The following is a 25,458-nucleotide window of genomic DNA, read 5'->3' on the forward strand; positions in this document are numbered from 1 at the left end:
GGCCCAACTTAAATGTATACCCCAAATTAAAAAACATAGTAGAAGAACTAAAAAAGAGCCACCGTGGCTTAACAACCATGTAAAAGAAGCAGAGAGAGATAAAAAAGCATCTTTTAAGAAGTGGAAGTCCAATCCTAGTGAGGTAAATAGAAAGGAGCATAAACACTGCCAAATGAAGTGTAAAAATGTAATAAGAAAAGCCAAAAAGGAGTTTGAAGAACAGCTAGCCAAAAACTCCAAAGGTAATAAAATGTTTAAGTACATCAGAAGCAGGAAGCCTGCTAAACAACCAGTGGGGCCCCTGGACGATCGAGATACAAAAGGAGCACTTAAAGATGATAAAGTCATTGCAGAGAAACTAAATGATTTCTTTGCTTCAGTCTTCACGGTTGAGGATGTTAGGGAGATTCCCAAACCTGACCCGTTCTTTGTAGGTGACAAATCTGAGGACTTGTCACAGATTGAAGTGTCATTAGAGGAAGTTTTGGAATTAATTGATAAACTTAACAGTAACAAGTCACCGGGACCAGATGGCATTCACCCAAGAGTTCTGAAAGAACCCAAATGTGAAATTGCGGAACTATTAACTATGGTTTGTAACCTATCCTTTAAATCAGCTTCTGTACCCAAGGACTGGAAGATAGCTAATGTAATGCCAATATTTAAAAAGGGCTCTAGAGGCAATCCTGGCAATTACAGACCAGTAAGTCTAACATCAGTACCGGGCAAATTAGTTGAAACAATAGTAAAGATTAAAATTGTCAGACACATAGAAGAACATAATTTGTTGGGCAAAAGTCAACATGGTTTGTGTAAAGGGAAATCATGTCTTACTAATCTATTAGAGTTCTTTGAAGGGGTCAACAAGCATGTGGACAAGGGGGATCCAGTAGATATAGTGTACTTAGATTTCCAGAAAGCCTTTGACAAGGTCCCTCACCAAAGGCTCTTATGTAAATTAAGTTGTCATGGGATAAGAGGGAAGATCCTTTCATGGACTGAGAACTGGTTAAAAGACAGGAAACAAAGGGTAGGAATAAATGGTAAATTTTCAGAATGGAGAGGGGTAACTAGTGGTGTTCCCCAAGGGTCAGTCCTAGGGCCAATCCTGTTCAACTTATTCATAAATGATCTGGAGAAAGGGGTGAACAGTGAGGCGGCAAAGTTTTCAGACGATACTAAACTGCTCAAGGTAGTTAAGACCAAAGCAGACTGTGAAGAACTTCAAAAAGATCTCACCAAACTAAGTGGCTGGGCAACAAAATGGCAAATGAAATTTAATGTGGATAAATGTAAAGTAATGTAGATTGGAAAAAATAACCCCTACTATACATATAATATGATGGGGGCTAATTTAGCTACAACTAATCAGGAAAAAGATCTTGGAGTCATCGTGGATAGTTCTCTGAAGATGTCCACGCAGTGTTCAGCGGCAGTCAAAACAGCAAACAGGATGTTAGGAATCATTAAAAAAGGGATAGAGAATAAGACTAAGAATATCCTATTGTCCTTATTTAAATCTGCGTACAGATGTGGTCTCCTCCTCTCAAAAAAGATATACTTGTATTAGAAAAGGTTCAGAGAAAGGCAACTAAAATGATGAGGGGTTTGGAACGGGTCCTATATGAGGAGAGATTAAAGAGACTGGGATTTTTCAGCTTGGAAAAGAGGAGACTAAGGGGGGGATGATATGCTAGAGGTCTAAAATCATGAGTGGTGTGGAAAAAGTGAATAAGGAAAAGTTGTTTACTTGTTCCCATAATATAAGAACTAGGGGCCACCAAATGAAACTAATGGGCAGGTTTAAAACAAATAAAAGGAACTTCTTTTTCACACAGCGCATAGTCAATCTGTGGAACTCCTTGCCTGAGGAGGTTGTGAAGGCTAGGACTATAACAGGATTTAAAAGAGAACTAGATAAATTCATGGACGTTAAGTCCATTAATGGCTATTAGCCAGGGAATAAGGTAAGGAATGGTGTCCCCGGCCTCTGTTTGTCAGAGGGTGGAGATGGCAGGAGAGAAATCGCTTGATCATTCCCTGTTCGATTCACTCCCTCTGTGACTCCTGTCACTGGCCACTGTTGGCAGTCAGGGTACTGGGCTGGATGGACCGTTGGTCTGACCCAGTCTGGCCGTTCTTATGTTCTTATGATCTCACTGTGTTTTTCTACAAAAGTAAATTCTTTAAGCAGAAGGGAGACAGTATTTAATATTTTCTCTGAAAAGAATCATAGAATAATAGAATCTGGAGAGGTCAGAGGAATCATTTAAACTTTTAAAAATACTTTATCTCTGCACCATTTTATTCCCTGTCTTCTGCAGCTGTCTTTAACTTCTATAGATTTCTAGCTGTTGACAAATCTGATCTGGATTTCATTTGTATTCATTTTAAATTGTATAAATAATCCCTTCTTCTAACCTCTTTCTGCTTTCAGGCTGTTCTTTTACTGTACTAATTTCAGGAGGGATTTTTTCCATCCTGGGTGGCCAGTTTCACCTTAATTTTAACCTTAAGTGCACATGCTTGGTTGGAAACCAAAATTCAGAGTGTGGCTAGGCTGTGATACCCCTGTTAGGTATGCTGCAAATACTTAATTCAAGGACAGAGTGAATTTGAAGCCATGATCATTTTAAAGACCTTTTTCCCCACCATTAATTTGAAGTTTCAGGATTCTGAAGCCTGGTGATAGAACCTTGGTAAAAGTGAGTAGGCCATCACTGAGGAGGAGGAGGATGTCGCAATTCTCGTGTGTAGCTATGCATACGACTCAGTAGTTCAAACCCTGATGCATGGAGTCAGCCGCACTGAGGGCATGGGTAGTCCATATCCGGGATGTTAGATGATGCGGGTCTGTGGCACCTTTCACGTGCAGCCTGGAAACTATTTCGTTGATCCCTTTCAAACCTGTTGCTTGCGAATGTGTCAGAGACTGCCAGTGAGTCCTGTTCTGAGCTGCTTGCTGTAGTTCTTTGACTCTGGCCCACTAAAGACTATTCTTGATGCTCTTCTTCCATTTGCCCTGCCCCAGTTCTCCAGACAGGGTCTCCTTTGGATTGTGGTGGTTTTCCATTCCAATCAGCTGTCCGGCAGGCGAAAGTTGTGCTCTCAGTAATGCTAGTTGTGTTTGCTATGTCGAGGACCTTGCTACTGGTTGCGTTGCGCTGTCTTGCCAGCAGATGCTCATTGAGTGGAGGGAGCAGGTGGGAAATTGTTCAAGCTCTTTAACATGCCGTCTGTAAAGAGTCCGTTTTTCAGAAACATCCTGGAGAGATGTTAGGTGGTCTGCACTATGGCTCTTCAGTTTGGTGGAAAGAGAAATGTTGTGTTGGTTAAAGATTTTTGTTTGAAGTCAGTTAAGAGCCTGTCTGATTTAATTGATTCTGGGGGCAATTTCCTTATCAAGGGACCAGTCACCAGCAGCGGTACTGCCCAACCATTGAACTAGTCCATGTTTCTCAGCTGTGTGCCCTTAATATATAAATGGAGATGCCTATCTCCTAGAACTAGAAGGGACCTTGAAAAATCATTGAATCTAGTTCCCTGCCTTCACAGCAGGACCAAGTACCATCCCTGACAGATTTTGCCCCAGATCTGTAAATGGCCTCCTCAAGGATTGAACTCCCAACCCTGGGTTTAGCAGGCCAATGCTCAAACCACTGAGCTATCTCCCCTTGATGGAGACGTCTTGCACCAGGGCACTGGGATGAGGTGCTGATTGGAACAAGACTGGTGGTAAGGACAAAGAGCTGGGATGCTTCTAAAAATTGATCAGCAGTGACCTGAACGTTGTCATGTCTGTGAGCAAGCAGGGTGCAGTCGTCTGCAAAAAGTACTTCAACAAGAAATCTCACCAGTGTCTTGGTCTTAATGTTAAGTCTTCAGCAAACAGAGTGCCATCAAGTCAGTGATGGATGTCTCTCTCTGATCCAGTTCTGTTGTGGTGTGGCTGACGACACAGGCAAAAAGTGAGTCGAACAGTTCTGGAGCTAGAATTAATGTCTGTAGTATTGCAACCTGCTCTAAAACCACATTGCTCTCAGATATATCCCCAATGAGCTGGTCCTGTAATTTCTTCTTCTTCTGCTGGTTCAGGAACGAGTGACCAATAGCAGAGCCTGGCTCTCTTGTAGGGACACCAGATGCACAATACCTAGGAATGGAACAGGGGGGTAGCCATGTCAGCCGGTTTCTGCAACAACGACGAGTCAGGTGGCGCTTTAAAGACTAACACATGTATTGGAGTATAAGAGCATATGCTTTCGTGAGGTACAACTCACTTCCTCAGATGCTGAAGAGAAAAAGAAAGACAGAAGGAGGGGGAAAGGATACAGAGATGGGAATGTAACAATAGTGCTAATTAATGGCTGTTTCCAGTGCTTTCTTTTGTTTAAAAAAAAAAAAGTGCCCGTATTCCAAGGGAAAAGTTGTTGAGCTCTGTCTGGAGGTGCCAGTACTGCATCTGGAGGTGCTGGTACTGCACACTGGGCAGTACCATCACGAGAAAAGCACTGGATGTGGCTAATCTCCAACACTGGTGGGAAGGTGAGAGGAATGAATCATTGATCTTGTTTTAAAACATAGGCAATTCAGAGCACAGGAATCCCCTTACTTCTCCACACTGACCACTAAGACCTCATCTTCTCCCTGCCCTTCTCTACTCCTCTTTTGGTAGTAAGTGTTGTTCAGGGGCTTGGACTTGTCCCTTACTCTACAGACACCTACATTGGATTAATCCAGGTTACCCCCAGCTAAGCTGTTGCTGTTTTCATAATCGTGAGCTCCCGTGACTGCTGGAGCAGGAACCTGTCAACCTGAAGAGCAGAAGTCATGCACAGAGAAGGAACTTTCTTGGCAGTTGCCTCAGACAGAGACCATCTTGTGCTCACCTTGGGAAATGCTCAAAGAATCGTGAGACTGTGATATAAGAATTTAGATCTGAGTGAAACCTGCCACTGCAATTTGCAGCCCAGTTTGGTAGTTGGTCTTTAGCAGCGTCTTCAAAATTGCCGGAAATCCGAGTCTTTAGGAGTCCTTGTTTCTTCGATGCTGCAGTCTAAAAAAGGGAACTCAGAGGCTGTTTCTAGCTAACTGTGAAATCTCAGCGCATACAAAGACCAGTCTGCACTCTTCTTCCTTCAGAAACCTAGCAACTGTGCAGGTAGGTGGGACACCTATCTCATCATCTGGGGATTAAAAAAGGCTGCAGTTCTTGATTTGGTAGTTGATCATTTTGAATATATCAAAGGAAGGATGGATCACATAATCAATGTTAAGCAGAAGTTCCCATTGATATAAATAGTACAATGTGGCCTCGTTTCTAACTGATTTAATACATATGTTGTGTTTTAATAAGCCCCCAAATCTCTCCCACTGTGTCTGTGCCTGGATTTTTGAAATAGTTCACATTTCACCTTCTGTTCTGTCTTCCTGCTTTCCTGAAAGACAAATCTCAGCTACGTGAGGTGCGCTTGCACTAGCAGGGCGTTGTTAAGTGTGCGTTGCAGCGCAGTGTTACGGAAACGCCTTTCGTGAGGTCACATGGCAACCTTCATTCTGCTCCATAGGAAACTAGGAAGCTTTCATTCCTTTGGCTGCCTGTTGATCTCTGGCTTTGTTCATGCATTGTAAAAGGTGGGGGTGGTGGGTAGAGACTTTCATTTAAAAGATACCACCTATGATGGGCAGAAAGGTCCAATGGAGTCTTCTCCCTCAAATCAAATGATATGTTATTCTGTTGAGCATCGCATTTATCCTTGCTATCTGTGATGGTGAAGCATGCTTAGGAGCCTGCACTGGGACTGGGAGGGGCAGGGGGAGGAGATGCATTTTCCAAGCAGTGGTGCTTACAGGTTTTGTTCCTTTAAGGCTACTACACCTGCTTTGAGGTGTAACCTGCACTCTCCAAGCACAGTAATCAGAGTCTTTCCTGTTTCCAGAAGTGCCCGAGGTCCAGTTCTGCCAAGTGTGTTTTCCTCTGCTGTCTTTAGCATCATACTCTGGGGCCAGATTATTCTTGGGAGGGGGCTTTTTGTTTTGGCCCTTTCCTCCTTCCCCCCTTGTGTCACAGCACCCCTGTACAAGGGGAGAGCCTCCTTTAGTTTTTAGCCTTTATGGTTAAGTCCTGCCAGGAATTCTGTGGAGTTAATTATCTTTGTTTTAAATGTATATTGTACTAGAAGACTAGGATACTGCGTGGTATTGTATTGGAATTTTAATTAAATGGGCTCAGCTGATTCCATTTATAATTAAAGCAAATGGTGACAGAAAATCTTTGGGAGTTCAAAACCGAACTTGATGCAGGGCAGCTCTTTGGAACAAAAAAGATACACACTCTCACTTGTTCTCTCTTAAATTTATTTTTATGGGGACATGAGTCATTGCTAATATCCTGATTCAGGTGGCGTGGGATGAGAAGGATTTAAAAAGGATCCAAGTATAATACCTTGAACTTTCAGACAAAAAACACTCCTGGTTGCGTTTGTTTCTTCTCAGTTAGCTGCAGCCTGTTCACCAGGATGTTTTTCAAGATGATCTGCTCAGTGTTGGCAAAGGAAAGTATCTTATTTCCCAAGCGTGCTTATCATTTTGTCCTTGACAACGATGGGAAACTGAATTGTGAAGAGAACTTCCAACACACTTTTTTTTTTTTAATTTAGAGGCAAACATGAGAGACCTCTCCTCTGCAATGCATGCAACACTGGGCTTGTTTTCAGTGTGCCCAATCATACAAAACAGATAAAGCTTTCACAAAACACTCTCATTGAAGCCTTTAGGTTTCAGGAGGAGGAAGTCAGAAAGGAAATTAACATCCTAAGCTAAACCTGTGATTCAAACCGTGTGTCTGAATAAGTGGTGGTTGGGAAAACAGTTTAAGATGAACAGTTTAAGATCTTCACTGGTGTAAAAATCACTCGCAGCACATGTGAATACAGTAGAACCTCCTTGTTACAAACTGACCAGCCAACCACGCTACTCATTTCGAACTGGAAATAAGCAATCAGGCAGCAGCAGAGAGACAACAATAGCAACTACAATTCTGTAAAAATGACAAGTGGTCGTGTGACATCTTAGAGACTAACCAAAATATAGAGAATCATTAGCTTTTGTGGGCAAAACCCACTTCATCAGATGAATTGGAGTGGAAATAACAGAAACCAAGATGTATATAAAAACAGCAGAAGTCCCACTCAATTGTAGGGCCTGTGTTAATGAGGCTAATTAAGTGAGTCGGATGTGACCCATATATAGCTTTTGATGAGGAAATGCAGATGTTAATGGCAGGAGAATTTGGCTTTGTAATGAGACAACCTGTTAATGTTTTTGTTTAGGCCCCTGGTAATGGTGTCAAATCTAGATAAATTCCAGTTCTGCAAACTTTTTCTGTAACTGGTTAGTGAAATTCCTTTCTAGAAAAGTGGCTACTTTTAAATCAGTGATTGAGTGACCAGGTAGGTTACAATGTTCCCCTACTGGTTTGTGTGTTTTGCCATTTCTGATGTCTGATTTGTGTCCATTTATCCTTTGGCGTAGAAACTGTCCAGTTTCACCAATATCCACGGCTGAGGGGCACTGCTGGCACTTGATGGCCTAAAGCACATGAGAGGATGTGCAGCTGTATGATCCCCTGATGATGTGGCTTATGAGGTTAGGTCCAGTGATGGTGTGAGTTGTATAGGTATGTGAACAGAGTTGGCAATGGGGTTTGTTGCAGGGGTAGATTCCTGGGTGAATGTATATGAGGTGTGATGTGTGGCTGGTTCCCCGTTCCCCCCAGCACCATCTCCGCAGGAGGCAGGGGAGGCAAAGGGTAGCAGGGAAATGGTGTAAGCTGAGGTTGAAACAGTCCTGCTCACACCGAGCAGACTGCTGCTCCTCTCCTGAAATGTACAAGAGCTACCTGCGGCTCTTGTACGTTTCAAAGGGAGAGGCGCAGCGGGATAGTGAGCACCCCTTTTATCAACTAATCGAGTAGTCGATGGAGATTCCATCGACTACTCGATTAGCTGATTAATCAAAATGTAACATTCCTAGTTTTAAGTCAATGTTCAGTTGTCCACTTTTGGAAGAATAATGTTTTGTTCAGAGTTACATACAGCCTCTATTCCTGACTTGTTCATAACTCTGAAGTTTTTCTGTAGTTCTGTTCTGTCCAAGGTAAGTATACAATATTACTTCTGCTTAGTATAAGAATGCTACTTTGACATTGGAGCAATGGGCAGTCTAGATTAGGAAAACAAAACAGAGAATGTGGGGAAATGTGAAGAATGGAAGAATTAGCTAATGCTTGGCCTTAGTGCTCTGTCAATATAAACATTAACTAGTTTAACAGAGGAAAAGGAATAAGAATGTAATAGTAACACAGGAGCCTTTCCCATTCCAATTCCTCGTCACTCACAGATGGCTTGTACCTCACGCCATGCATTTTCCCCTTAATTACTACGGGGAAGCTTTCAAAGCACAAATGACGGTAAGATCCTCACCTCCTACTGTTCACACTTACGGACATTTGCACCTTGATCCCATAGCTACTCAGTTCAACTACATATGAAATAAAAAAATCATGGGAACAAAATACTTGATTTTTTTCCCCCATATAATCTGCTGGTCAGGCAGATTTAATCTGTGTTTCCATCAACAATTGCTACAAGAGGGAAATGGGGAAGAACAGATCTGGTGGAAAGGTGCATAAAGTAAGTTCATTTTCTTGTAGCAGAAGCTGGAGAAGAAGGTGTTGCCCAAGTTTTATTTTTTCCTGCATCAGTGGAAAGTTACTGTCCAGTCTCAATGTATAAAATAGTGTGTTCTAGAAGTCACGAGTACACATATTGCCATAAACCATGTCATCTGCGCCTAATGCTTCGTTCTTTACGCACAGTCTCCTCAAGTTCATTAGAAATCTTGGGAGTGTAACCCCTTGTGTGTGGAGCACAGAGGAACTTGGGCAATCCCTGGTTTAAAATAGCTCGCCATGATACAGTCCATGAAATAAAGGTCTCCTGCTGCATTTTGTAATTGTAATAACTGTCAGTCAAGATGTACAAATAGGTATTGAAAGATTAGCAGGACATTAACATTTCACAAGTATCACAAATGTAACATCATTCAATTATGTGCTCTTCGGACTTTTGTCTCCCTTTCTCCCCCCCAATTAAGTCGTGAAGTTTCATTAGCTCTGTAACTGAGAAATACAATACTAGGGTCCTTTTGGGCACAAATGACTTCATATGTCACTTCCTGCCAGTTGGCACTCCAGTGAGCCCAGAACTTATCTGAAAGATACTGAATTGAATTTATTAAAGCCTTGATCAATAGCAGGGAAAATGCCAGAAGTGTAACCAGAGAAAGATGTGCTGAAACCTTATGCAATTTCTGGCTGCTGTCCCTCTGCTAATTCATTTCATTCATTTGTCACATGAAACTCGTTGCTCACTTCATGGTGGAAATCAGCTGAAATGTGCCATCCAGAAATGAGTAATGTGTATCCATTTCTAAACACAATCTCTAGGTGCCGACCATTCAGAAAGTGATCTGAATTCGATTTCTCCTGTCAAGATGAACTCAGGAGTTTTGAAATGGCGACATGCTCCTCTTTAAGGTCAGCGAGAGTAGCTTTGTCCTGGATGCCTAGATCTTCAGAACTGAGTGTGTGTACGTTTAGGCACCTGCTTTTGAAAATCTCAACCCGGGCTTTTTACTTAGTTTAGTTTTTAGGGCAAGGATACATCAATGTGACTGGGCAAATCTTGGCCGGGAATTCCCTTGTCCCTCTGTTAAAAAGTATGTTCACGAGAATCCTATTCCGGTTAATCAGTGTGTCATGTTTGGGTTTTTGTCCATTTGTTTTGTTTATTTCCCCACAGAACATCTTGGCTCTAAGTAGAAGTTGTACTTTGCAGTGTAATGAAACTCTGTGAAACTTTCATTTTGTCCTGCCGCAGTGGGACCAGTGCTTGCAGAAACACTTACAAAAACTGCACTTGTCAGCCTCTTGCATAAGAACCAATAGGAACAGCCGTGCTTGGTCAGCTGAGTGGTCCAGGTAGCCCAATATCCTGTCTTCTGAGAGTGACCAGAACCCAGATGCTTCCGAGGAAATTAAATGAACCGGTCAATTATTGAGTGATCCATCCCCTGTTGTCCAGTCCCAGCTTTTGCCAGTCAGAGGTTTAGCTACATCCAGAGCATGAAGTTGTATCCCTGGTAGTCTTGGCTAGTAGCCATTGATGAACCTATCCTGCATTAATTTATCTTGTTCTTTTTTGAACCACTTATTCTACTGGCCTTCACGTTGTCCCTTGGTAATGAGTTCCACAGGTTGGTTGTGTGTTGTGTGAAGAAAGACTTACTTATGTTTGTTTTAAACCTGCTGCTCATTTAATTTCATTGGGTGGTCCCAGAGTCTTTTGTTACGTGAAGGGATAAATAATGCTTTCTTATTCACTTTCTCCACACCATTTGTGATTTTAGTGGGTGGGCTCTTTTCTAAACTGCACATGACCAGTCTTTTTAATCTTTCTTTATATGGAAGCTGTTCCAAATGCCCAGTCATTTTTTGTTGCCTTTTTCTGTACCTTTTCTATTTCTACTGTATCTTTTTAGAGATGGGTTAACCCGAATGCCAGGCAATATTCAAGGTGAGGGCATTAGGATATTTCCTGTCTGCTCATCTGGCCTTTTCCTATTGGCTCCTAACATTCTCTTTGCATTTTGACTGCTGTTGTAATTGAGCAGGTATGGCCAGAGAATTCTCCACAATGACACCAAGAACTCATTGAGTGGTAACAGCTAATTCAGACCTCATTGTTCGAGTATGTACAGTTGAACATCTGTAGCCCTGCAGCCTCTGGTCCAGAAATATCTGTGGTCTGACAGAATCATGGGTGATGTTGGACCAGAGAGCACTGGTGGCTGGGAGTCCAGCCGCAAGGGGGCCTGTGAACGGGAGCCTGGCTGGGGCCGGTATAGGTGGCTGGGAAGGGAGCTTGGGATCGGGGCCAGTAGCCGGGAGGGGAGCCTGGAAGCTGTTGGCCCTCTGGGATAACCCAGAGGCCAACAGCACAAGGGCAGGGACCTGCCGCTTGGAATTGGTCCAGGCTGAGGTTGGTGGTGGGGTGGAAATTGTTGACATCCCGGTGGAGCCATTCTTCAGGGGCCTCCTTCCTGTGGGTCCAGATGATGATGCCATCAGTATCGCTCAAGCAGAGAAGGGTCACCTGGGGATGAGAGCTGGGGAAGTGTTAAATCAGCTGTTAAAACGTTTGGCATATTGTGGGGCTATGCGGACACTCATTGCTGTCTTGCCGGAATTTGTTCCTTTCTCCTTTCCTCTGTGGGATTTGATTTTAAACATCCAAATGGTGCCTGTTTGCCCAACCATCTCTCTTAATCTGCTGGTTAACAGCGGGACCATGTGTTTGGTAAGAGGGGGGTGTACATTTAATTTGACACACAGACATTAATTGTGTTTTGCTGCTCCCTTTCCCCAGAGATCATCGACGACCTCACCAATTTGGTAGCAAATACTGATGACAAACTGCGCAGTCAAACCCGGCGTGTGAAGATGGTGGACAAAAAGTCAACTTCCTGTGGTAGGAAAGTACTTGTGTTCCTTCTATACTCATATTGAATGCACATGAACAATTTGATCACTAGTGCCTAGAGAGTTGTATGTGCTATGCTTCCCCTGTCGAGAAAATTTCCTTACAACATTTATAAAAAGTTGTGACTGTTAGTTAATGAGACTTCAAAGTTGGCTAACAAAGGTGTTGAAAAAGTATAATTTGAGTAATTATCACCTAATTTTGTAATTACAAAGCACCACTACATGAAATCAATGCAGCACTCCTTAAATACATTAAAAATTGGGTAACTGGTTTCAAAAAGTAAAGAAGTGGCAAATCATCATTCACTGTTGTTTCCAGTGGGGTTCCACAGAGATTATATGCTGATCTGGTGCTATTCAGTATTGTTGTCATTGCTCTGGAAAATACAAAATCATTAGCAGATTTACCTCGAGGTGCTTGGGTCCTTAACTCACTCAAGGGAGGGGAGGGCTGGAAAATAGAAGGAAAATGAACATGCTTTATTGAAATGATTGTGTTTTTCCAAAAATAGTGTTATTTTTTAGTTCAGATATCCTTAATTTTTCCATTTACAGTAAAACCTGTGTTATCCGGCATGCTCGGGGATTAGGGTGTTCCAGTTACCTGAGGATCCCTGTTTAGAGCTGCGACCCCCTTGCTTCAGGGACCGCCAGTTACCCGGCCCAGGTCCCAGCCAGCTGGATTATAGCGGTGTGCTGCAAGGCTGGGCGCAGCCTCTCACCGTCCAGATCAAAGCACCGTGCACCCACGTCCAACCCACGGCCGGCTGGATTAAGGCGCCGCGTGCCCGCGCCAAGCCCCTAGGAAATTTGCCAGTTTCTAAAGTTTTCCAGATATTTAAGTACCGGATAGTGCAGGTTTTACTGTAATTGTTTTTAGTAAGTGTTTTTCAGGTGGAAATTCCATCAAGTATATTTTTTTTCTTCATCCCTATAAACTCTTCTTATTGTCTACTTTTTAACAAAAAATGGGCTATAGTCAATGTGGATTGCAATAACATTTTTTTCTGGTTTTCAAAACTTGATTTAGCGGTGCCAAAACAGAGCACTACTTCCACATTTTTCCCTTTTATCTCTTTTCTGTAAGGTTTATTGAGGAGCAATCCTATCTCAGGTTCATCCTCTTTTCCTGGCTCATTTTGGTTCAGTCTCTTTCACCATTCACTCAGTTATGTCAATTTTGAAGACTGTACTTGATCTGGTGATTCTGTCTCTCTTCAGTTTGGTTTTAGGAGAAGCAATCCCATTCCAGGTGCCTCTTGTTTTCCTGGCACAACAAAACCCTTAAGCTGCTTTAAGTAATGACAAGAGGAAGCTGTATACTGAATTTGGTGGTCCTGATTTAGGAGGCGTTTTCAAACCTTAAGCACTGATTTAGCAGTGCTAAAACAGAGCAATACTCCAAATACATCTATTTTATTTCTTTTGTGTAAGGTTTATTGACATTTTTCTGGCTCATCTTGGTTCAGTCCAGGGCTCAAAGTAACCCCCTCCCCTCCCAGGAGGAGGGTGTGTGCTTCAGGCAGTAGGTTGAGTAGGGACTGGGATACATTTCTTGCAGGTACTATGTAAGTGTGGGATGGATGTCCTATGGCTTTATGTATGGCATTGTTGAGATCATTACTGGATTGCTATGTTCATTGGTGATGTCCATAATTTTAAAAAGGGTGTTAACAAGGTGAGGAGGCTTCAAAAAAGGACTGAGAGAATGATTTTGGGCTCTAAAAAACCTACCTTCTAGTGAGACACTAAAAGAGTTCTATATATGTAGCTTACCAGCGAGAAGGCTAGAATGTCACTTGATCAGTCAGTGAGCGCCTCTATGGAGAAAAATTTTTTGGTTTTTTAAAGAAGGTTCTTCAATCTACCAGGCAAAATCCACTGGCTGGAAAAATTTAGATTAGATTCAGGCATAATTTTTCATAAAGGATAATTATTATTGGAACAACTTACCTAGGGATATGATGACTTTCATGGGATGTTTTTCAATGAGATGAATATACTCAAGTTTAGTCACAATGTATGAGTTTGATACAGTTATCCAGACAATGTTGCAAGATAATTAATCCCTACTCAACAATTAAGGTAGCAACTGTTACACGCGTCTTGAGAGTAAGAGGGTATAAAACTGAAAAATTAGTGGGATCTGCAGAATACTCTCCTGTCCTATCCACATTGGGGAAAAATTGTTTAGATAGGGAGATCTGCCTTATGCAGCGTTGCCCTATTGAAGCTTTCCCTGTGTCTGCATAGCAATTTGTGCATGCATGAACAAGATCCTGGATTCAAATAGCTCTTTAGCTGTCTGATTGCTAGATTATCTTGTAATAACTATGCTGGGTGGTATATACAGGAACACCTCAGGAGTGGATGTTGTTCAGCGATCGAAAATGTTGATAACTCTGAACAAACCGTTATTGTTCTTTTAGATGTTTACATCTGAACATTGACTTAATTCCACTTTGAAACTTTACTGTACAGATGAAAAAGATGCTTCTAACCTTCTTAATTTAAATAAGCAATGCACAGAGTTGCCTTACCTTGTGACATCCTTTTTTAAACTTTCCCTTCATTTTTTTTTTAAGTAGTTTAGGTTTAACACACAGTACTATCCTGTATTGGGGGGGGGGGGGGCGCGGTTTGGTCTCTGCTGCTGCCTGATTGTATACCCCTGGATCCAAGGGAGGTGTGTGATTGACTGGACGTTCATAACTCAGGTGTTCATAACTCTGAGATTGTACTGTAGTTGTAACATGTTACTGTTGCCTTTCTCCCTCAGCCCTCCCCTCCCCCAATCATGCCAAAAAATGTAGTCAGAAAATGGTTTCATTGCTGTAGCCATGGTGGTCCAAGGCCATTGGAGAGACAAGGTGGGTGAGGTGATACCTTTTATTGGACCAATTTCTGTTGGTAAGAGAGACAAGCTCTTACTAAACAATCGGTTCAGTCTAGCATTGCTCTCTAATGTTTGGCGTACCTTTCACAGAGCTGGAGAATAGTTTTTACCTCACCCATCTTGGCTCTCTGAAGTCAGAAAAAAACTCTCCAATAAATGTCAGCTTTTCTCAAGAGCTGACACCTTGCAGGTGTCTTTGCAAATCAGTTTGTTTGCCTCTTTCATAGTGTGGGGCCCAATTCTGATCTCATTGACATTGGTTTAAATGCAAACTAAGCCATTGGTTTCAATAGTGTTGCTTTAGATTTACCCCAAAATAGCGCTCTCTCTTCTCTCTGCCTGGCTCTCTCCCCACAATGTGTTTTTAATTCTTAACATATTGCATGGAAACAGTATCTTTGTTATTCCTACTCATCTGCTCCTGTGTTTTGTGCCTCATTTGAAGTTGTATCGTCTTTTTCTGACGAGTGTCCTTGCAGTGGATTCTGACCTCGGCTGAGGAATAATTGCTCCTTTTATGAGCATAATCTAATATGTTTGACATGGGATCAGCAATATCTATATTGTCAAAGAACATTAGCAACCTGTGTAGTAATAAAGTGGAGGCTCCCTGGTACAATCAGAACCTTACCCAAGAACCACGCAATCTCAGTATTTCCGTAGTTGTCCTATTTCTGTGAATGGAATTTCAGGTTTCTTAATGAACTTTGTCTCCCTTTAAATACTGTGATTTATGCACTCTTCTTGCCTATGCAGAGAGGGTTATATGAAGAGAGATGTTCATAGGTGCTGTTGTATAAAGCTGCTACTTTATTTTTACTGTCTCATTAGTCATGTACAATTGGAATTGTAGGGATTCCTTTTATTTGCCTTGCATTTGGGGCTTTCATAAACACCAGAAAATATAGGCATCAAATACTGAAGTCTTATGAATGCTAGCATATAGGTGTGAGCTGTTCAGTTTCCCATGTACAGATATAGAGAAACACTGAATTTGTATATAAAAAATATTTGCACTGATCTGAAATGGGTCTGCTGAATAACAACATGGATTAATGGTCTCGTTTTTCAGTGCTTTTTTCTGTTTTCAGTAGAACTCAAGGTTAGATTCTAGTTCTGACCAAGGTCATAGACAAGTGCCCTAACGAGATGAAGTCTTCTAAACAAAAGATGGGGAGGGGTTGGAATCCATGTGATCCTATACTGTTTCTCATTCAGATGACACTCCGTGGGTGGTCTCCTAGAGCAGGCTCTTGGAGTAGGATTAAGGAGAAAAGGCATATTTCTGAGGGAGGCAGCAAGGAATGGGATGGCTTCTTCCCAGTGAAAGAGAGAGCAAAGTGTTATATTTCTGGCATCATGGTTATATCATCTTGTTCTTAACAGTGCCGTGGGGAGGAGCCTGTCTTTCTCACTGTTACTCAATACTATGCTTCTTATTTCCTCGGAAGCTCAGAAATCATGAATGAATTTGCATATCGGTTGTGCCCTTGGCAATCTTTCTACCACTGTAAAAGTAGATGCAGTCAGAGAAGTGATGGGCCGTAGGATTTGGTTCACTTTTAGATTTTCTTCTGTTCCACAAGGTGGCAATGCAATCTAATAGCCTTTCTTTAGGAACTCAGTTGTTCATGGGCCCAGGTAGATGCATGTCTGGTGTTCATTCACTTACCTTTGACAGAGGTTTCTGATGAAGCTGTAACCTACAGGAGAGGCAGTTGGTAACCGGCTTCTTTTTATCTTCGCCAATCACCAGTGAATTTGAATCCAAACGCAACATTTTTGCCAAACTTGTTAGTTTGCTTTTAGTTTTCAGGAGGTTTCAATTATTTTAAAATAGAGTAGTCTGGATTATATAAGTTTCCGCTACGAAGTAATGATTCATGCAGACTGTGGCCTTTCCCTGCCAGACTCTCCGATCCCTCTGTTCTCAGTAATAGTTATTTTTTGCCATGAACTTAATTTGCTTTATAAATTATGGATGCCAGTTACTCAGGTTTGTTCCGCTGACGTACATTGTATGTTTAGATGAGCAAGTCTCCATCAATGGATTTATTTTTTTTAATGCAGTGGAGAACTTGGTCTAGTGTGACATTAAATCAACCTTTCCTTCAGTCTGTTTCTCAGAAAGATTACACTGATTTTCTTCCCGAAAGCTGCGCTGGTTTTGAGTCACCTGTCCATGCTTGAAAGAGATTTGTTTTCTTGGCCTAGCGAGTTGTATGTTTCTTCATATTTTTTTTTCCTCTTGAGTTTCTTCCGGTCGTAAGAAGTGCTGCCCGGAAAGGTGTGTGCTGTGAACAACTGGGATGGAATGCTACAAGCCAAAGAAGCGTGTTGTGTACAGCAGGAAGGTGCAACACATGGAAATTGGAGCCTCCGCTTTCCTGCTGCTTCACACTAATGCTCACATTGGAGGAGTCTCTAGTAGGGATGTGAAAAGTCACTTAAAAACGTAACTAAAAAATCCTAGCAGTTACACGCGCTGCAGGCTCTGCACTACAAAGCTTAAATAAGCTTTATACTACAGAGCCTGCAGCAAAGCCTCCCCAGGAGACCCAGCACGTAACCTGTGGCAGCGGAGGCCAAGTGAGCCCTAGTGAGCCCTTCATGGACAGGGGCTGCTCCTCCTGGCCCACCGGAGCAGCTCCCTCCCTGGGCCGTGCAAGGAGCTGCTCCAGCGCCTACCGGTTAACTGAAACCAGTGAGCCTCGCGGGTTAAAGATGCGGCTTACCGGTTAACCATGCATATCCCTATTCCATACAGCAATACCACATTCATCATCTGTAATAACAAAGGAATCTGAGCTTCCGCTGTGAGGTAGCTAGACGTCTGCAGCATTAGAAGACCCAGGAGTGTCATTTTCACACACAAGGGCGCACTCGTCAGTAACGTAGGGCAGTTACTCAAGGCTGTTCCTCTGATTTACATCCTGCATAAAGACAAACCACCACAATAGGCAAGTGAGCTGCAACCTGACTGGAGGTTTGGTGTAAGCCAGGGATGTAATTGTGTAGTCGGTTAACCAATAAGCAAAAGCTTATAGGTTCATGCTATAGCCTACACACACTGCCTCTCCTCCCCCCCCCCCCCCCCAAGTACATTTTTAGCAGGCTGGCCAGTAGCCCAGCTCAGTCCTGGCTCATGCCAGGTCTGGGACCTACCCCCTCTGTGGCTCTTCATTTAGAGTGTGTAAGGAGCCAGGCGGGCAGGTAGCCTGGTTCAGTTCCGGCTCGTGCTGGGTCTGGGAGCTGCTGCCTCTGGCAGTGCAGAGTGACAGGGAGCTGGCTTTTAAACTGTCTCCCTCGCGGAACAGCTCCTGCCTGGCACCCTGAGCAGGAGGTTCCTCGGGAGTGAGGCCGGAGACACTGGCTGCAAGCCCCACCCCTGGGGGCTACAGAATAGTCGAGTAACCGATAAGCATGTATGAGGTTAATGGACTATTCAGTTAAACTAGGGATGTTAAATACCGGTTAAGTTTTCACTTTCTTGTCCTTTCTGTCTATTGTGTTTATACAGTCCATAGTTTTCTTCCTTCCTTCTTGTATTAGAACCATTGTCCGCACCTCTCTCATGCATTCCTTCTCTAACCTGTTTATATTGCTACATGTAACCAAACCATGAAGGCATCTATGTGCAGAATTTCTTTCCATGTAACATTTGCCTCAGCTGTCTGCAGCAGTGCTCCCAAACTTACAACAGGGAGGGAGGATGGTCCATTAGCCTAAGACTTGGGAGACCCGAGTTGAACTCCCTGCTCAGCCACAAACTGCCTGTGTGACCTTGGGCAAGTCCCCAGCCCGGGAAATGTGCACACTAGTACTCTCCTGTCTCCCGGGGCAGGTGAGGATGCAGACACTGAAGATTGAGGTGCTCGCATGCAGGGAAACGGCTGCTTCTGGAGATGCACGGTTACGATGTTCCCACACTACTGATTTCTGTTGGTGTAGTGTTCAGGGCAGAATCTAAGGCCCAGGGGCCAGATGTGACCCCAGCTTGCCTAGATCCAGCCCCCAAAGCTCAGGGCTGCCCCCCAACATTGGGGAGTCCACACTGGCACTCCAGCCCCCCCCCCCGCTATCTCCCTGCAGGGCTGGAGCACACAAAATCTACTAGCCTGGGCCCCCTAGGGTCTGGTGCGGGAGGGGGATGTGAGGAGGGGACCGGGGGTCACGTCAGTGAGGGTTTGGTTGTGTTTTTTTGCTTCTCGCTTGTGTGCCGCCCCCGACTGATTTTTCTGTGGGTTAGCAGCCCCCAACCCAAAACAGGTTCCCCACCCCCAGTCTAGGGGACGCAGTTGAGGAACACGGGCCCACAGCTGTATGCGTGCTTGATAAAAAGGCAGCTCGTGCCCTAAGGCGCTTGCCAGCTAAAATGACAGCGGCAGGTTCATCTAAATGTGCAGTGTGCCCTGCGGAGCTGGCGGTACAGAGCAGTGACAGGAGAGGGAGCTGTTGTGGCTAATTTACGTGAACAATTTTCACTATTCACAGAGGAACCTCTGGGACCTGGCTCAAGAGTGAGACGCACGTGTCCAGCGTGTGGGAGAAAAACCAATGATGGTTATCGCTTTGGGGGTACAACAGAAGAAAAGCTAAGGAAAGGGGGTTCCAACTGATTAAGTTGAAAGTCTGTGTTAAAAGTGGTTTCAGAACCACACCACTCTGGTTGTCCCTTCCTTCTGTGGTTTCACCACCATGCTTGACAGCAGTGGTGAAGAGAAGAACCATGCAGGCATGAGGGGCAGCTCTTCAGGTCCTTGCTGTACAGGTGCAGAGTAAAACCAATTACACAAAAAAGGCCATCCACTGCAAACAGTAGACGGGGGAGAAGAGGAGAACCTTTTCCTCGCTCATCCTTTGGATAAACGAAAACTACCAAAACCGGGTGAGTGTGTTGTGCTGTTTGGTGCAAAACCAGTAAAGTAGTGAGACAAGGCCCAAGCTTCAAACCTGAATACATCTTCAGACCTGGCACAATGCTAGGAAGCAGCTGATGCAGAGAGTTTCTGGGATTTTAAAGGCTTTAAATTCAAGTCCGAGGAAGATATTCCAGTGCAGCATCAGTGAATGATGAGATGAAATCTGGAGTCATGTGTAAAATGCATTCTGGTCATCTGATTTTAAAGTCTCTGATGGAGAAACAGGTACACTGGATCACAGTCAGAATAACTAATTGGACCGGAGCAACCTAAGGAAAAACAGTGTTTAACATCTGCCATGTATTTGAGAGAGTTTGGGAGTGAGTGAGTCTGTCTCTGTCCATCTGTTTGTTCCAGTACTCCTCCTAACCTGTGAGAGCCAGGACCCCTGCATTTGGAATGCAGCTTCCTCTTATCACAACTGAAAGCAAGGTCAGGGTTTGGTTGTGCCAGGACAGTGGGATGTGCCTGGAATGCGATTGTTTTTCATAACACGGAAAGGGAGGGGGCTAGCAGGGACAGTTACACTGTATAATGATTAGGGATGTTAAATATTGGTTAATTGAAAAGTTGAGTAACCTCATGAATTCTTATTGATTAGTCAACTATTCAGTAGTTCCCTGGGGCGGGGCCAGCAGCCACTGTACCCGAGGCAGCAGTACAGGGTGTCAAGCGGGAGCTGGTCCACGAGGAGAGCCAGCTCCCCTTAAAGTGCAGCAGGGGAGGTTTAGATTGGACATTAGGAAAAAATTTCCTAACTGTCAGGGTGGTCAAATATTGGAATAAATTGCCAAGGGAGGTGGTGGAATCTCCCTCTCTGGAGATATTTAAGAACAGGTTAGATAGACATCTGTCAGGGATGGTGTAGACGGAGCTTGGTCCTGCCTTGAGGGCGGGGGGCTGGACTCGATGACCTCTCGAGGTCCCTTCCAGTCCTATTATTCTATGATTCTATGGACCAGCTGCCTGTCGCCCAATGCTGCCTCTGATAAAAGGCAGCAGTGTGGGGTGGCAGCAGTCCCTGGAGTCCCATAAGCTGGAACTGAGCTGGGCTGCCTGCCTACTTGGCTCAAATACGCTTTAAATGCAGAGCCGCAGCAGGTGTAGGTTCTGGACCTGGTGTGAGCCAGAACTCAGCCAGGCTGCTGGCCAGCCTGCTAAAAAATTTTCTGGCAAGGGTGGGGGAAAGGAAATGCGTGTAGTCTATAGCATGAACCTATACGCTTTTGCTTATCGATTAATCGACTCCACTATTACATCCCTAGTAATGACCACAGGGGAGCAGCAAGGGGCCACAGATGAGGACCAGGACAGCTGTAGCTCCATTGGGGCAGCAGGAGACAGAGGTGGTGGTAAGCTTCTCACCCACCTGCTGGCCAGTGCAGCCCCCTTCCCGTAAGCCCATCCTCTTCCTCCAACCCTGACTTCTGCACCCCACACCCTCAGCCCCCTGCCCTGAGTCCCCCAGCCTCCTGCCCTGAATGCTCTGAGAAACGTCCCCCATATCCCCAGCCCCGTGCCCTGAAGGCTCTGAGAAACGTCAGGTAAATCTTCTAATGCACATGTACATGAAACCATACAGACTAATGTATGCAATGCACTGCCTTGGGTTGTGACAGCAGCAAGAACAGTTAGGGCACATCTACATAGCAGGGCTAAAGCCAAATTAAGCTATGCAACTTTAGCTACGTCAATTGCGTAGTTTAAATCAAAACAACTTATTTCAGCTTTTGGCGCTGTCCACGCAGCTGTTAGTCTGAGGAAGTGCACTTTTCTTCCGACTTCTTTTGCTCCTTGTAAAATGAGGTTTGCAGGAGTCGGAGTAAGAAGTCCTCCTGCTCGACATTATTTGGACATTGTCAAAACAATTGTTTGTAGTGTAAATGTGGACTCTGTTATTTCAGAGTAACTAGCGTTATTCCGATATAGTCCACGTCTACACTACAAGCAGTTATTTTGACATAATGTTGCTATAACGCTAGTTACTCCGAAATAACCCTGCTGTGTAGACATACCCTTAGTTATGAACAGAGCTGGTTGGAAAATGTTTTTTTTTCCCTTGTGCAAAATACCTTTTGTTGTTGTAAATTAAAATCCGGAAATACTTCAGCTGAAATCACAAATAATCTTCAGGACGATCTCCTCTTTGATAGCCCATATTTTTAAAACATAAACCATTGAAGGGTAGATCTGGAGAATGGAGTTTTTGGGACTTGTCTGACACTCAAAGCGCTAATAACGGTGAGGCACATTTAGTGAGCAACAAGCGGTCAGATTTTTCTCGTGTGAGGGAAGAGGGAGCACAGTTATGCCTATGAGAGTAAAGGATCAGTGAAGAAAAAACCCAGGGAATAGATAGAATTGATCCAATAAGAGGTATTACCTCACTCACGTTGTCTGTCTAATAGGCAACCTAGTTAATTACATTTGCATATGCAGCTGTTCAAATAGACTGCACTTCACCAGTGCTTGTTTGCACCTAGCAGGAGATTTAGAGCCCTTGTTAGCAATCCACATACCCCTAGACTGGTACAATCAGCCTTAGATCTCCCAGGCCGCTGGCATTCCAAAGTAATTAGTTATATTTGAAAGGAAAAAGGAAAACTTGGAATTGTGTGAAATATCCAGGGCAACTGCTTACAGTGTTGTTTCCAAGGACACGTCTCAGAATTAAATCACATGGTATTCCCAGAAATGGCGCCAAAATGAGTTATCGGAATCAGAGACTAACGTGATGGTGCCTGTTCTTTCGTGGGGCGGTTGGTGGCTTTGCATGTTTCTATCATGCCTTCCGTGTCGTGACTTTGTTTTGAAAAAGCCCTGGTTAGCCGTTTGCACTCAGGATTGTAAATGTTCTGACAGGATTGTGAAGTGCTGCCTCGGCCCATTGCTCCTCAGCGTGTAGTAGTACTGGAGGCCATGTTCTCCGTCCCTCTGAGGACTGAGGTCCTGATGGTGTTTTCAAGACAGATCTCTCTAGCCCTCCTTAGCTAGAAGGATGGTGTTTGGAATGAGTGTTGCAAAGGAGAAGATACCAGCCAGGGGGGCAGAAACCAAAAGCCCATATGGTGAAAAGATCCACAGTCAGATCATAAAAACCAGATATTTTCCTGAGCCCACTTCCCCAAATCCAGGCCCTGACTCCTGCATCCCCTCCTCCTATCGCCAGCCCCCTGCCCAGAAGGATCTGAGCAATTCTGGGTAAATCTAGTCTACTAAGTCTTTCAGAAACTGTGTATCTGTCTATCCGTGAATCGGTTTGTTCAAGAACTCCTCTTAAATGGTAAGAGCTAGGCTCACCACATTTGGTTGGCAGCGTCTTATCATAATTTAAAACAAGGAAAGGGTTTGGTTGCGCCACGACAATGGTGTGTATCTGGAATTCAATTGTTTTTCATAAAATGGAAAGGGAGGAGGCTGGTAGGAGGGACACTTATACTGTAGAATGACCACAGGGGGTATCAAGGGGCCTGAGATGGGAACTGGGACAGCTATTGAACCAGCAGAGGTGGAGAAAGGGACAGCTCTCTGCTATATATTTCAGAGAGTTTGTCTTGTGTCTGTCTCTCTCCTAGCCAGAGGACGTGCATCCCTCCCCGTCTGTGCCCATGACTAGTAACAGGTGCTTCTCATCTGACCCCACACTGCAGCAGTGAGAGGATGGGGGCTGTCCCTTCTTCCCTGGGCAGCCTGCAGGCTGCACCCCACCTCCCATGCCCTACCACAGAGCGATAATTTAGGCAAAGAAAAAAAAGAATGATGTGCATTAAGGACCCGAGGAATGCTGGGTAAATCTTCTACCAGTCTCTAAATGCGTGCAGGACTGTGATCGATTGCTCTCGACTTGCACTGATGGTAGGACAAGAAGTCAAGGGCTACATCTGCAGCAAGAAGGACGTAGGTTATCTAGAAGGAAAATTTTCTAACTATGGGGTAGTTAAGCTCTGGAACAGGCCTCGAAGGGAGGTTATGGAATCCCTGTCTCTGGAGGTTTTTAAGAACAGGTGGGACACACTTCGGTCAGGACTCTGTCTCTGTGCGTTCTTCTGTCGCGGTGCCTGGAGCTGCACTTCACAAGAGCCCTTCCGCCTCAGCGTGTCTGTGATTCCCTGGAACACAACACACACTTTCTTTTACGGCCCTCTGTGGATGATCACTTTAAAAACACCTGCTTCCCCCTTCATGCCCTCCTCAGAAAAATGCTTGAAATAATATTAGTCTGTGGCTTGTTGTTTTCCACTTCCTTCGACGGACAGGTTTATATGAGAGCGGCCATCGAAACGGCAGGCAGGCAATGCCTGTCTTGGGGTTTGCTGACCACGTGGCCTTGCCTATGAGTTGACTTAAGTTGAAGTGTCCTTCACCAATTCGTCAACGGTCTCTTTAAAAAATGTGCGTGCAATGCTAGTTAAGAACATGGCTGGACTTTTATTTTAGCTGGTGGAAGATTGGGTTGGGGGGAGAGATGGGTTTCTTGCCTGTCTCATTATCGAGCAGAAGCGACTGCTCACGGCCTGGTTTATTTACCCAATAAACTGGCTCTTGTATCGTCTGGGCAATGCTTGCATTTTTCAGCCGAGAAATCCTAGTAACAGGGAAAGGGGTCCAGCAGTCAGGTCTGGAGAAACAACCAAATGAAGGTCAGCTAATAACGCTGTGATTCTCTTTCCCGGTGGCCATGACAGCCGAGGGGGTTTATTTGAAGATCCCAGACTTGGATTCATTGCTTGCATTGTTAGCCTCCTGAGTATTTTGGGCTGTGCCAACAGTTTAGGATATTAATGTATTCTGCAGATCAGTGAATGAAGAATTCCTCTGCACTCTTTTCTTCTTTCAAAAAATTGTTTCTGCCTGCCCCATGCACTTTGTTTGCAGTGCCTTTGTCTGGTGGATGTTGCTGGGCATTTCTAATGAGAAAGCAAAGAATTGCTGTGGAGGAGGCGAGGCGGGGGAGGGGGAGGGTTTAGCGCTTCTGGCGTTTTAAGGTGAAGTTTTTACAAGATGGTCAGGTGCACGGGAATGCCTTGGGGTTGGGAATCCAAATATGTAGCCAGAAGTTCCCTTGGGGGCATGGAAAGCACCTTGGTTGGCTTCCTGCAAGAAGAAAATGCTATTTTTTCTCTCTGCCTCAGTGCTTCTTTAGTATTCCTCCCAGCTTCACTACCACCGCCACCTCGCAGCCCATCCTCCCCAGCTGCTAAAAGGGGGCAAAATGAAAGCGATTCCTACTCCTGGTGACTTACTGCCAGGGCATCGTTGGGCTCTGTTTGCAAGGAGCGTTATCACAGGGAAGCTAGAAGCCGTTGGGGGAGGGGGTCCTTGGCATGGATTTATTTGAGACTTTCACGGGATTTATAGAACTGCATGTCAATGGAAATAAAAGCTGGTTTCGTGACGAGACAATTATCTAATAATAATGAAGCGGGTCAGGGAAAGGAATCTGAACAGGGTTTTAAATCTGTCCCGGGTTCCTAGCAGGAATTACACTTAGATATTTTTTAATATATTCTTTGATTCCTCATGGAAATGTTAATGAGACAAAACCGGGTAAAGAGCTCTCCAGACATTGCCCTGCTTTGGAGAAGGGTGGAATGAAACGCAGACGCTCTGGAGGGCTGCTGACACACAAGAAGTCCCTTTGTTTCCTGTTTTATACACCGGAGACATGTCTAAGATTGCCGGGAAAATGAGAGCAGGCTGAAGAGACTGCATGGAAGGCAAGACATTCTGTGTTTCAAAGAGAGAAATTGTCAGCTGGCTATTGCTGCTTTAGTCTGCCGGGCGGTGGACTCCGTGTGTGTTTGAAGTCCGCACTCTGGAGATGGAAGCGGGATGCTTTTCGACTGTGTTTCACTTAGACTTAATTAAGAAACTTTCAGGCTTTGTCTCTAGGGGGCCCATTACGTGTGAAGTTCCAACCCACTGTGAATAGCGGGCTCAGCCGGGAAAGCGTATACATGCTCACTGCTTTTGTGTTGTGTTGTCAAACTGAAGACAGTAGCAAGTGCAAGCTTGGCATTGCCAGAGGTCAACCT

At 44.3% G+C, this 25,458-nt stretch overlaps 1 protein-coding gene across 1 annotated transcript in view; it reads left to right on the forward strand.

Annotated features, from left to right (window-relative positions):
• Window positions 1-25,458, forward strand: part of STX8 (syntaxin 8) — a 135,523-nt gene that overhangs the window by 75,178 nt on the left and 34,887 nt on the right. The window contains exon 7 of the mRNA XM_075903484.2: window positions 11,490-11,591. Coding sequence (XP_075759599.1) covers window positions 11,490-11,591 — 102 coding nt within the window. The remainder of the gene's footprint in view (window positions 1-11,489; window positions 11,592-25,458) is intronic.

This window comes from Pelodiscus sinensis, chromosome 20 (assembly GCF_052426305.1).
Source record: "Pelodiscus sinensis isolate ZL-2025 chromosome 20, ASM5242630v1, whole genome shotgun sequence".
Classification (NCBI taxonomy): domain Eukaryota; kingdom Metazoa; phylum Chordata; order Testudines; family Trionychidae; genus Pelodiscus; species Pelodiscus sinensis.